This window comes from Acipenser ruthenus, chromosome 13, assembly GCF_902713425.1.
Source record: "Acipenser ruthenus chromosome 13, fAciRut3.2 maternal haplotype, whole genome shotgun sequence".
In the NCBI taxonomy this organism is placed as follows: Eukaryota; Metazoa; Chordata; class Actinopteri; order Acipenseriformes; family Acipenseridae; genus Acipenser; species Acipenser ruthenus.
Genome location: NC_081201.1, coordinates 2,378,870 through 2,392,545, shown reverse-complemented (window position 1 = coordinate 2,392,545; position 13,676 = coordinate 2,378,870). Strand labels below are relative to the sequence as shown.

General features: G+C 40.0%; 1 protein-coding gene across 1 annotated transcript; it reads left to right on the top strand.

Annotated features, from left to right (window-relative positions):
• The first annotated feature begins 2,786 nt into the window (after positions 1-2,786).
• Positions 2,787-7,234, top strand: LOC117418240 (actin, cytoplasmic 2). The gene is made up of 6 exons (XM_034031052.3): positions 2,787-2,945; positions 4,558-4,685; positions 4,893-5,132; positions 5,543-5,981; positions 6,166-6,347; positions 6,511-7,234. Exons 2-6 carry the CDS (start codon positions 4,563-4,565, stop codon positions 6,652-6,654), a joined length of 1,128 nt encoding a protein of 375 aa, XP_033886943.1. The 5' UTR covers positions 2,787-2,945; positions 4,558-4,562; the 3' UTR covers positions 6,655-7,234.
• The last annotated feature ends 6,442 nt before the right edge of the window (positions 7,235-13,676 follow it).

Genomic DNA, 13,676 nt, shown 5'->3' with positions numbered 1-13,676 from the left:
ATGGGCTTCAACTCCGTGATATTGTTTCCGCTTGGCACTCGTGCGCAGCTGGAGAGTCTGTAATCCTCTGAAGCGTTTCTAGGAACACCTCCTGGTCTCCTGGGCTGGGCTTTATTTAGTACAAATCGACTGCGTAGTATTTGGCAGTCAGACAAATAGAGACAGAAAACAATATTTTGCCAACCAAACAAGGCAGAAGAGAGAATGTGTGTGTCTTACAAACAGGGGAGGCAGTGTGTGTGCTGAGCAGGGTTTCTTCATGTTTTGTAGTACATTTACACAGTGCACAAACACCGGGTACTTTGAATGACTACCATAACAGCCTGGCATGATGCATTAAACACCTATATCTTGCCTTAAGCTGAGTGCTTCCCTTACGTACAGTATATTTATACACGGCATAAATACAGACAGCATATATATATATTTTTTTTTTTTTTCTCACTGTGATGCTGCCTGGTATACTTACTTCATAGGTCTACCAGGAATAATTGTGAGTCACTGTGCATTGATTTGAAAAAGAAACTGATGTGGAGGATCAAATGAGCCCTGCTGAGTCCCTTACTATCACTGGGGTTAATGTATGCAGTAGGTCTAGTTCACTTTGAATATGTTTGATATTTTGTATGCAAAGGCCAGGCCAATCTAACTGAGAGCGTTGTCTGTTCGGGTTAGTTGTTATATCATTAATTCTTGTTTTATATCTTTACCTTTGACCGTACTTGCAATACAATCTTACAATTCTACAGCGTCCTTCATGTAAGCACTTCTTTATTTTCTTTCTGAATGAGCAGATACTGATTTACCCTTTCAGTTTCGCTGCATAATTACACTATGACATTGAAACAAAAACAGGTAAAGCTGCACCTTGCTGATATTTATTTTAATGACCTGCCATAACATGTAGGCCTACCTTTAGAATTAGAACTGATAAAGCAGGTTCTTTTCAATGACATAATTATTTTAATCATCTACTTTACACCCTTAACAGGTGATGGAAAACAAGGGCATTTTTTATAGACTCCTGTGCACGACCAAAAAGGAGACACTACTGTCAGCAGCAATGATCAAATCTTTTTACTTCATATCTGTGGACCACTGAAATGTTCTGCACAGTAGTTACCAAATACAACTCAGTAGACAGAGTATGGGATTAAATATTACTTCAGCAGAGATATTTCTATAGCAGCTCTAAAAAAGTACCACATAACAAAAACTGATAAAGAGAATGACAATTATGTTTAAATTGCTAACATTGCACAGCTCCTATTAGTTCTGTTACTTAGTACTTCCTGAAATATACAGATAGTGGTGCAATCATTTATATAACTGATTGCCAGCCAGAATGGATCATACATAGGATCATTAAAGTTAAACAAAAACATGTTTCTATCCAGCTACAGCACCAAGTATACTGCCCCCCCCCCCCCTGTTCACACCTGCACTGATGTCTGGCTCTTCTTATAATCAGGCACTAGATACAGTTTGCCAAGGGCTGACTGGCTCGCTGCAGCCCCTTTTGTTTCGGGTACATTCTCAAGAGCTGACAGAGGTTATACTATTAGTAGTGGCTGAAGCCAAGTGAGGCCACGCCTGCGTTGACAACGTGGGCCCATCCCCAAGCCCTGGCAGATGGGCCTGGCCCTGTTACACTTATATTATGTGGCCAGACCCATTGTAACTGCATTTGTTTATAAATAAATAAAACAGTTAGGACAGTTCTACAGTAGCCTCCAGTCCCTGAAGAATGCACCCTGTTTTAATGAACTCCACTCCCATAGCACACAGAGATTGTGTGGTCTGCTGGCAGCTTTTAAACTGCAAGAAAAGGAAGTAGGCCTGTTACACCACATACACCTTGGCCCTGCATTAAACTATGGTGATACAACTAATACGGTCCGTGTAACATTATACAATTGTAAATGGGAAAGAAACAGCCTACTAATTCTCTCTTTTTTTCTGTTTCTTTTAAGGGATAGGGCTCCAGACATAGCTGTGTCACAGGGCCTCTGCAACTTAGCAAGGGTGGGGCTTTTCAGTATTTTTACAAAACAGTGCACACTTAATGCTAACATCAATTGAGAATACTTTGCTTTAATTTATTTGAAATACATTGTATTTGTTATGGTAGCTTTCTAACAAACGTTTCAGCATGAAGTCACATACAAGTAATTATTCATCATTAGCTCTCTGTTTACACTTCAGTATATATTGAATGCAAGTTTCTTGTTTTAGCGATGAATACACGGTTTGTAGTTTTGCTGAATTACGGAGTTATATAGACACGTCCATTCAAGAAGTACACGTTACCGGCGTTATTCTAATAATTGCAAAACCATGCTCCTAACCGTAGAGCTTTAATTTAATAAAGTATAAAAACTTACGGGATTTGATGAAGCATTCGAAAGTCAAATATTATTGTTTTATATATATATATATATATATATAGTGTCGTTAATATATAGAAATAACCTTCCAAAACGAATGGCCGCCTCAACATTTTAAAATATATCATATTACAAATTGGTTTGCTATATGCAAATAACAATCAACGCACAAGCAATATATATCAACTACAAAATCACGTTTCCAAAAATCATACCGTAGTTATTGCAAATAGTTGTGTACATTTTTATTGAATCCCATTAAGTCCTACCCCCCCTCTCTCTCTCACTTTACAGAGACGGGAAGCACGTTGCAACAAACAGTGCAGCAACCTACTGAGTGTGTGACGTATATCCAATCAGATCGCCCCGTTCCGAAAGTTTACCTTTTATGGCTCGAGCAGGGCAGACGGCGGAGGACCGCAGAGTATAAAACCGTGCGCACAACCTGCAGACCCTCACTTTGAGCTCCTCCATCGCGCAGCTAGTGCGGGAAAAAAAAAATCGTCACGCTGAACATTTTTTCCTCATAAGCGGTAGAAAGTCACCACCCAAACTAAGGTAAGGAAAAAAAAAAAAACACCCCACTATTGTTTTAAGAACGGTCTTAGAAATTATGCAGTATTGTAAATGTATTGACAAAAAAAGCTATTTAATTATTTATAAACGAAAAGAATATAGGTTTTCAGTAATTTGAATGTAAGCTGTGTTTCAGTCGTTGCTTTTCAAACGTGTTTTTTTGGGGGTTGTTTCTTATGTATGTGTTCACCAAAAAATTTAAAAAGGGAAATAACTTAACATTTAAGTCTTAAAATAATTTGTTAAATTACGTTTTCATAATTTGGGAGGGTGTAAATGGGCGGTTTTAGGGGTGTTAATAATGTTTTACAGAATAGCGTTGTTTTTAAACGTGTTTAATTCGACGTTTTAGATGAAATTAAAAAATAACATGAAATAATATTGTTTTAAATCGGCGTGGTGTCTGTCTTTGTGCTGTGGCTGTGTTAGTTGGGTGTGACCTAATTTCTTCCGGTAGCCCCAACCGGCTTTTTACATTCACTGCATGTTTAAAGCTATGATGACAAAACAAAGTACATTCGTGTATATAACATGAAGCAGTGCGCTGTGTGAGGGATGTTTTGTAGGACTTGGCGTTTTAAATCGCAAAATTTAAATAGCTGGCAATCGAGTCGCGCGAGTACCTGTGTCTCGTTCTATTGAGTTGGAGCTTTCCACTAAAATGGCCGGCGTCTGTCTTTTTTGTTCTCTCGATAAAATCAAATTGCTGCATTGTGCCGTTAAAGGCGTGGTTCCCAGTGCAAGAGCCGTTTGTAAGAATAACGTGCGGCTGTTCACTTATTGGTGGGGAAGCAATTACAATTGGCCTCAATACATACGAAGAGTGTTCGTTAAATTAATCCAGACGCCCTCATTCTCAAGCTTTTTTTTTTTAAGTGCATAAGTTGCACAATGACTCGGTACGAACAGTTTTTAAAGTTTGGCTTTAATTCGTAACCAATACGTAGCAGGAAGTGTGTCTTGTACATAAATCGGTAACTTTATTTGGCCAGGAATTAAAGCTGTGTGGACCCGCTTTTGAAGGCAGTTGACTTTTTTAAATGGGGGGGGGGGGGGGTATACCGGGGAGACTGATTCGTGACGATTCTTCTAGACTGTAGCACAAGTTGAGTTGTCTAGATATGGGGGGGGGGGGTATAGTGGTAGTGCAAGGGGTTTAGGGAGTGGCCCTGGTTTTGGAATCGGTTCCCTTTTCGCTCAGTATTACTTCTAGTTAGTTTGGCTAGATGCCACGCCACCGACAGTCGCAAAGCTGCTCAAACCATTGCCTTTTATGGTAATACAAAAAAAATGAAGCGGGACTTCCTTTGTCTCGAATCTCGCCCATATTTGAATTAAGCGCAAGTGCCCCGCCTAGTGGCTCAAAGGCGGATGTGCAAGGGATAGCAAAATCAGGAAGTTGGAGCGGAAGTGGGCCTCTTATGGTTACACTGGGCCTCTCTTTCTCATGCGTTCATATGGGCAGGGCACATGCTCCAGATGCAAATAACGTTAACTATAATTTACTTTTAAAAGCTGTCTGACATTTTACTAAGCCTAAAGTCCTCAATTTCCTGACTTCTTGACCTGTAATATTATTCTTTTTAAATTTCAGTCACCATGGAAGACGAAATTGCCGCACTGGTTGTTGACAATGGTTCCGGTATGTGCAAAGCCGGTTTCGCTGGAGATGATGCTCCCCGAGCTGTCTTCCCATCCATCGTTGGACGCCCAAGACATCAGGTTTGTGTTCTGATCCACTGCATACACTTAAGTGCTTGAACTTACTACTTGCAAGATGCTTGGACATGAATGTATTCAAAATACCAGCACAGTCTTGGATCTTGCACTAAATTCTCTACATCCTTGTTAAACATTTATCCATTAGAATTGCATGTTATTTTGCCTAGTTGAGGCTGACCCTAATAACTTCTTGTCTGTCTCCTATAGGGTGTCATGGTTGGCATGGGACAGAAGGACAGTTATGTTGGTGATGAGGCTCAGAGCAAGAGAGGTATCCTGACCCTGAAGTACCCCATCGAGCACGGCATTGTCACCAACTGGGATGACATGGAGAAGATCTGGCATCACACCTTCTACAATGAGCTGCGTGTTGCCCCCGAGGAGCACCCCGTCCTGCTCACTGAGGCTCCCCTGAACCCCAAGGCCAACAGAGAGAAGATGACCCAGGTCAGTCAGTGTTGTAATCTGCTTGTACAACTCCCATGTGTCACTGGCTTATCTGGGCAATAAACATTTCTGCTTCCTCTTGCTCCATCTGTTTTTAGTTCTTTATTCATTTTGTCTTCCTAATTTTCAGGCCTTCTATCTCCACACCTGACTTTCTTTTGCTGGATCTTCCTGCAGGTTTACTATTTTCTCCTGAACTTTGTGTGTTCTTTTACTGCACTTTTTTTATTTCTTAATGGATTTTATTTCAACTGTTGCACTGCATTTCTGATCATACTAATCTGATTTGAAGTTCACATTGAAATAAGAGGCGCATGCACTAACAGTTTATTCCTTGAATAGCAGAATAATCTGTAGATGTTTCTTGTGTATTTGTTTAACCCATTTCCTTTTATTCCCCCCCCACATAGATCATGTTTGAAACCTTCAACACCCCAGCCATGTATGTTGCCATCCAGGCTGTGCTGTCCCTGTATGCCTCTGGTCGTACTACTGGTATTGTGATGGACTCTGGTGATGGTGTCACCCACACCGTGCCCATCTACGAAGGTTATGCCCTGCCCCACGCTATCCTGCGTCTGGACTTGGCTGGTCGTGACCTGACTGACTACCTCATGAAGATCCTGACCGAGCGAGGCTACAGCTTCACCACCACAGCCGAGAGAGAAATTGTCCGTGACATCAAGGAGAAGCTCTGCTATGTCGCCCTGGACTTCGAGCAGGAGATGGCCACCGCAGCCTCCTCTTCCTCCCTGGAGAAGAGCTATGAGCTGCCTGACGGTCAGGTCATCACCATCGGAAACGAGCGTTTCAGGTGCCCAGAGGCCCTGTTCCAGCCATCCTTCTTGGGTAAGCAACTTTTGTTTCTAACAAACTTCAGATCAGGAGGTGCATCGCATTCTCCTGAAAGTCCAGTACACTTACATGATGCAAAAGTTAACTGACCATTGCTAGTGAATGGCTCTTGCTTGGAGGCCAGATATAGATGTTAGAACAAGTCACTAAATACTCTGTCTTCTATATAATTTAATAGGTATGGAATCCTGCGGTATCCACGAGACCACCTTCAACTCCATCATGAAGTGTGACGTTGACATCCGTAAGGACCTGTATGCCAACACTGTACTGTCTGGCGGTACCACCATGTACCCTGGCATTGCAGACAGAATGCAGAAAGAAATCACAGCCCTGGCACCGAGCACAATGAAAATCAAGGTGGGTTTTTCATAAGGCTATTGCATGCTTTAGACAACCCATTTAAGTCACTTAACTGTAGAAGCATCTAAGCAATTGACATTGGGATTACTTGTGTAGTCTATAGTGTAAGTCATTGATTCCTGGTTTTGGGGGTTTCTAATGTTTTGTCTTTTTATTTCAGATTATTGCCCCACCTGAGCGTAAATACTCTGTCTGGATCGGAGGCTCCATCCTGGCCTCTCTGTCCACCTTCCAGCAGATGTGGATCAGCAAGCAGGAGTACGATGAGTCCGGGCCTTCCATCGTCCACCGTAAATGCTTCTAAACGGACTGTTACCACTTCACACGCCGACCTTTAAATGCGCAGAGGGGGGAAAAATAAAAAATAAAAATACCAGAAACCACAAATTGGCATGGCTTTTGTTATTTTTGGCGCTTGACGACTCAGGATTTAAAAACTGGAACGGTGAAAGTGATGGCAATGTTTGTTTTTTGGCAAATGAGCATCCCCGAAGTTCTACAATGCATCAGAGGACTTTAAAAATGTACATTTTTCATTTCATTTTTTTTTTTTGTCATTCCAAACGTTAAAGTGCATTATTCAGAAACTTATTTGCCTCTATGAAGGCCACCCAGCAATTGCGAGCACATTACTTAAAAAGGAAAACCTTGCTTGTATGTAAATTTATGTAACTGAAAGTCTGGGTTTTTGTACTTTCCAGCCTTAAATTTTTGGTCCTGTGTTTGATTTGTTATGCAAAAACAAAGCTTTACCTTTATCCAAGTAAAGGTTTACATCCCCTGGGTATACGTAAGTGAGCCATAGTGGAGGTGTCAGTAGTGTTGGGGCTTATCTGTACACTGACTAATACAATTCAAATAAAGTGCACATGTTTAAGACTTAATTACTGTGGCTTTGTTTTTTTTTTTCTCTCTCCCACTCCCTGAATGAACTACATTAAGTTAAGGTTCTCAAGAAAAAAGTACATAAATAGCCAGCAGGTGGTACTGAAGGGTAAATACCAGAGTTCAACTTTCCAATACTGAGCTAATCTTAAGAGTTGTAATTTGTTGGAATTACTTGGAGGCTTTTTCACATACTGAAACTAGTGGGTTGTGAAATCAGAGACTTTCTTGCAATGAAACTGAATATTCCTGTTGCACATGCAATATGAAAAGGTTAGATACTTTAAAATCATTCAGTACCGCATTTGGTAAAGGGATTCTTTAGTGCCACCTACAGACATGTTTGGTTTCTAAGATCCAGTCACCATGGTGTCATTGGCCCATCTCCTCCAGGCAAGAACTTCTAAAGCATGCCTTGATATTTTATGTATTAAATACGCATTTGATGGTGAAATCATACAGTATTGTATAACTGCATGCATTCTTTCAAACTTTACTTTTGTATGGGTTTAATTCAAATATTCTGTTCCTTGAACAATACTGTTAAAGAAATCAATTGTACTGTACAATTTTTTCCCCTATAATTTTCTTTTTGGTAAGTGAATTCTAGCAGTTAACCATTTCACTTCTGTGTGTGTATAATTTTTGTTTTATGGGGTTACAGTACTGTGTCTTTGTAGTCTCCCAATTAGAACATAGTGATAATACATTGGTTTATGATAACTATTTGGGTGATTTGATAGTTTCTTTGCATTCTTTTTCTAAGGCAAGATATATTGTGTTTGGCTTTTAATGCATCCGTGGTACAGCACAATCCATTTCACACATGATATGGTTTACACTTAATAGCCACCAGAGCTGTGTTATCTCAAACACATGCTTACTCAGCTTTAGGGTGGTGTTCTTTCTTCATGATTTATTACTGATCAGGTGCGAACGCTGTGGCTCAAAATGGAAATTAAATGAACACATCTCTCACATGGTTTGTGTCACTTCCAGTCTCTAACTGCTTCTGTATGATTAATAACACCTTTATTATAAGGAATTCAGATGCACTCCTTCAAACCAAGAGAGACAGGATTTAAAGCTATAGGAGGTTTTGGACAGGACAAATAACACTTGAAAATATGGCCGTTAGGTTGATATGAAAACTCAACAATCTAATATCGCACTGTGAGGCAGACCCGCATTTTAGAGAATTATCAATTTGGAGATTCAGACCTCCAATAAACAGATACTGTTGCAAGCAGTTGTGTTACGGTAAAGTATAAGAGTAACACAGAAAAACTCCTTATGTATCATATATATATATATCAGTCCCCACAATAATACTCAATGTCGGACTCGTTTGAATTGTGATTTGAACACAATCACTACCCCATTCAGTGTACACTGCAAGCATTCAACAGGAGTGTCTGTGCTGTCCTGTGAAAGGCCTTTACAATAAATACAAAGGTTCCACAACAAAGTTCACAAAACACAGAAGCCTGAATAACAGAAGCGGTTGCTTGAGGTTAGTGTCCGAAATAAAAGCATCGGAACTTGAACAAGCGTGTCGTCTCCGTCATTTCTGCTTGTCTGTGAAACGCTGCAATACCTTTTTGTATAAATCAACAATTCCATTTAAATAGCGTTAATTAATTATCTTTCTCAAGTCCTGCAAATGCATTTTTTTGTATAAGTTTTTTAGTTTCCCCTTACCAATATGTCGACAGCTGTACTCACCTGGTAGAACCGCAGGCGCGTGGTGCGCAGAGTGAAGCATTGCCCCACCTGGTGGAGAAAAAGTTATATGTGAATCCCCACACCAAAATCCACGTTGAAGAACCATGCATTTCCGTTTCAAATTAATTGCATAGCAGTTTGATCCATTCCGGGTTCTACCATGAGTTTAATAAGACACACCTGAGATTGTTACCTATACACCGGGGCTAATCAAGCTCGTGGTAAAACTGGCCACCGTAGCACCTGGAAAAGTGCCTGTGAATTAAAGCATTAGAAAAGTTGCACAAGAAAGCATTGAGGGTGTTAATGAAGCAAGTCAGGAAGTGTCGTTTAAGAATCTCAGCAAGAACACCTTTTAGTGTGAAATGATGCCTGCTTGGCATAGTGTTGGGAGAGGTACTATTTTTAAACTTATCTGATCAGGAGCTACACGGTATATATCAGAGGTTTCCATAGCCTTGTAAATAGGTAAATTAATACATGTGAATATTACTGCGTAGAAGTGCCAGCACAGCAAGAACAAAGCATGCAATTATTCACCAGAGCTGTGTCTGCTAGACCATGGTGTAATAGCACAGTGGGTGGTGGGAAAACATGGCTCTCCTGTAAAAATAATACAATGCAATACAAGCCTATCTGGAAAGCCAGTGCTGCTGTATTGATCATTTTGAGTTTGCACTGTGAAGAGGAGATGGGATGCAGTGCGGCACAGATTTCATTACAGCATCACCCCCAGAGTGGCACAAAGAATGATTTGGTGTGTAGCTAAAAGCAAGTGACCCGTGGTAAGTTTCCTGTACCCGATTCCTACTCCTAGATTTCCTTTCAGTTACATTAGTGTGAAAAGAAAAAAAACATCACTTAAGTGCAAGGCACTTGACGTCTCATTCCAGTGTGGTTACATGGGTGAGAGCTGATTGATCAGCTTGCATTCTATTACAGCAATATTGAATCATGCTGCTTGTCCGCCCCATTTTCTGATTGTCATTCTGAGGCTGCAGGGTTGAGTTTTGTTTTTTAAGGGCAGGGATTGTTTATCCTCAGAGCTGAATGTCATTGATCTCAAGGCTCAAGGGGCAGGGTGTTATCATAGTGATGTCAGATGAAAGGCTTTAGACGGCCGAGAAGGATTTCGAATATGCTGGTGCAGAATGCAAAAACCCATCAGGGCTTCTTTTTACTTTTATGAAACAATCATATAATAATAATAATAATAATAATAATAATAATAATAATAATAATAATAATAATAATAATAATAATAATAATAATAATAATAATAATAATAATAATGATGATGATGTTTGTTTTATCCAAAGTAAAAACCTATTGACTTGAGCAAAGCTTGGTTACCGTTGACGGGACATATCAAACAAGCTATTTATTAATTTTGTATAGGACAGTTAGTTTAATATAGATGAGCAAGAACATTCGGTTAAAAATATCATACAGTGAGTGTTCGCTGACACTGTGCGTATAGGGCATGTCTTTAAAGATGCTTAGGTCTGGAGTATATAAAGAATGTACAGAACAGAGATAAAACACCTGAAGCAACATTGCCAGCTAGCCTATCCATTCGGAGTGCAGGATCATTTTTTGATTCCAAACCCCATTACAATTGACCATTGAGCTGCTGTGTCGCAGTAAGGCATCCTCTTGACCCGGACCCCTTTTCTGGATTCCATTTTTGTTCATCATTTTCACCATTTAAATCTCCTGGCCTTGAAAGTGCTGCCTGCATTCAGAATCCTACTCAACATGCCTTCCACCCCTACTCTGCTTTATTGTCTGTTCCAGATCTCCAGGCTCAGTGCTCGGCAGTATTCAAAAGGCACACAATGCATGATCCAGCCCCACCTATGGAATGGCTCACAGAACAATGAGCCAAAGCAGCCTTTGAGGTTTCCTATGAAACTGGATCATATCACAGCCCCTCTTCTGTCACTGAGGGACAGCAAGCACCACCGAAAACCAGATGCTTAACGTCCCTGGAAGCAGAGGGCTACCACATGCATGCATGAACAGGAAGCTGCAGAGCTGCTCTATAGGGCTTTAGCTTGCTTCAATATATACAGAACCTCAGGTGTTGATAGGTATTGTGTGCATTTGCTACAGATGAATTATTATTTGAGATGTTTAGAATCAGGTTTACAATTTCTTCATTTTGATAAATAAAATATACAAAAACCCGTCAACAAGTATCTAGTACATTGCAGGATTGAGGGAAAAATAAATCGGCATAGTATTTCAAAAGTCCCTGTTTTAAGTGTTTTTCAGTGTTTGATCACCAGATGGAGCTGTTGTAACGCGATGTTGTGGAGCTTCTGCAAGTAGCCAGCTTGAGTTGATGTGGTGGGGGTGGGGGCTGGGGATAAGTTTGAAACAAAGCTTTGCCTATGGTAACCAGCCTGGCCAAAGACTAATTAACGCTAGATGTCTGCCAGGATTTGTTTATAACAAAGTTAAGTTCAGACATAAAATACGCTCGGTAGAGAAAGAAAACTAGAAAAACAGGACTACAGTAGGTACTTCAAACACTGTGCGCTAATAATGGCTTCTAGGCATTGCAAGGCTTTTGGAAACACTGCCTTTGTGAATTTTTATGCCTTGAATTTGAGAACAACAGATTGTCGCCCCAACTGCGTGTGATTTAGGTTTGCATCACATACATCAATGCATGTTGGCAAGGCTTAATGAAATAGGATCAGCAAGGAGTCGTGGATAGGACTCCTTCAAGACAGCCGGATTTTGCATGCAAGTAGATTTTTTATTGTACCTGTCTCAGGCTGCTTTAATAAATAAAATAAATAATAATAATAAAAAAACAGCAGAGCCAAACAGTGAAATTACAGAATTACCCAAAGGGATGCAGCGATGTAGAAATTAGTCAAACTAAGCTGAAAAAATAGATAATTCGATCGTTTGGGAATTGCATAAGCTCAGCTCTTCACTCAAGGCATGGCCCAGCAAAAACAAGCTGGGGAGTGATCTGTGTTCTTAGAATTTGATCTTTTCTGATGCTGTGTGAATATAATGCTACCCCACTGGCTGCCCCCCCACCCCCATATATATATAAATATATAGATCAATAGATAGCAGGTATTGTGGGGGAGGGGGGGTAATTTTGTATTACTGTGGCTCTCATTTTGCAAATGCTAATATAGAAATATATTAGAGGATTGTTCTGTGCAAAATGTAAAAATAAATGTAGGCTATTTTAGTTTTTACAGTTTCATGTTTTCCAAAGCAGGAGTAACTGCATGGAATTAATCAGTCGAATGTTGAGTTCATTAAATTGCAATACTTCATGCATTTTATTCATTAAAATGCATTCAGTCTGTGCTAACCTTTTAAGCCCCTAGGGAGATTTCTTTAAGCAAAGATTGGGGTTATGGACTATGGAACAGCATGCTAAAGATCTCCTTTAGAGAGAAAAAATAAACTGATTAACACAAAAATGTCAAATGAGACCCAAAATGGATTTCTGTCTCAGTGGTCTAATTTAGAAGGCTTGTTATTAAAAGGTTACAATTTCCAGGCATTTCTACATTTCTGTATTTTTTTTTGTTTTCTTTCTTAATCTGGTCTGGTGGAAAAAAAGACGTACATTTTAAATTTCAATCTATTAATTTAGGTTGCTGTCCTGTCTCTCTCCAGCCTACTGCACATATTACCTTGTTTCTGGGTTTCAGTGCCTATAGCTTCGTATTTGCTGTGCTGGAAATAAACAGATACAGCCAGACGTACATACTTAAGTATTTAACCCGAGCTTTGAATGTTCAACATGGCAGCTATACTGCTCCTATTCAGAGAGGGAACACAGAATTCATCTAGACTAATAGGTTAGTCAGTGTCGAGTGTTCTTCTGCATTAGCCGTCGTCATTAGTTATTTTATCTTAGCATGAGCATCAGCTGGTCTCTATTGGCCCCTCTTGATTAGTAGGCTTTGTACAGTGGATTAATGAATTCATATTTATAAAAGGTAAGCTTTCAACTGAGAGCTGGATATTGGAGAATATTCAAAGGCATTACTGGTCTATGCAGAATGTCTTTTATGCAAACATCCTGCTTATGAAGCCTCAGAGTCACATGTTGCAGTGTCCTCTACCTGTGCAAAGTGAATAAACTAAAGTAGTATTAGGTGTTGTGCCCTTGAGAGTGGCTGGTGGTCTTCAAGCCCTGCATTGAAGATGATGGTGTTAAACACCTCAAAGCACTGGTAATCTTGACCCCAGTAACGTTTTGCAATTTCTCTTGGCAATCGCAGTAGTTTCGTTTATACCTTGCCTTTTTCAATGTTTGGTTTTGTTTTCCCCATCTTTGAGGCGACCTGGGGAAATAACTAGATTGAAAGCAGATGTGCAGGTTCAGACATGAGAAAACCCTAAATACACTAGCTTATTACGCCTTGTTGATAGGGAGCTCACAGACATGCTCGCTCTACTCTATCTGTAAGTCTGTATTCATTATGACAATAGAAATATGTTTATATAAAGGTGGGGTTACATTTACAGCTATGGCCAAACGTTTTTCTGTTTGTAAGACAGTGAGCCCAGACAGGCGAGGAGTGTGGTGTAGGGGTGGAGCTGCTGCGCTGAAAAGCATTTTGCCCATCTTGTTCCATTTTGTAGACCTCTTTAGATCCCGTGCTTTGTCTAAGTAAGGGAACAATCCTGAAAAACTCAATGAGTCAAGTAATCCTGAAAATATTTCTG

Excerpts from the sequence above, each read along its gene's own strand:
- LOC117418240 (XM_034031052.3), top strand. The coding sequence starts at position 4,563 with ATGGAAGACGAAATTGCCGCACTGGTTGTTGACAATGGTTCCGGTATG. Across the intron at positions 4,686-4,892 it reads TTGGACGCCCAAGACATCAG|GGTGTCATGGTTGGCATGGG; the intron begins GTTTGTGTTCTG and ends TGTCTCCTATAG. Across the intron at positions 5,982-6,165 it reads GTTCCAGCCATCCTTCTTGG|GTATGGAATCCTGCGGTATC; the intron begins GTAAGCAACTTT and ends ATAATTTAATAG.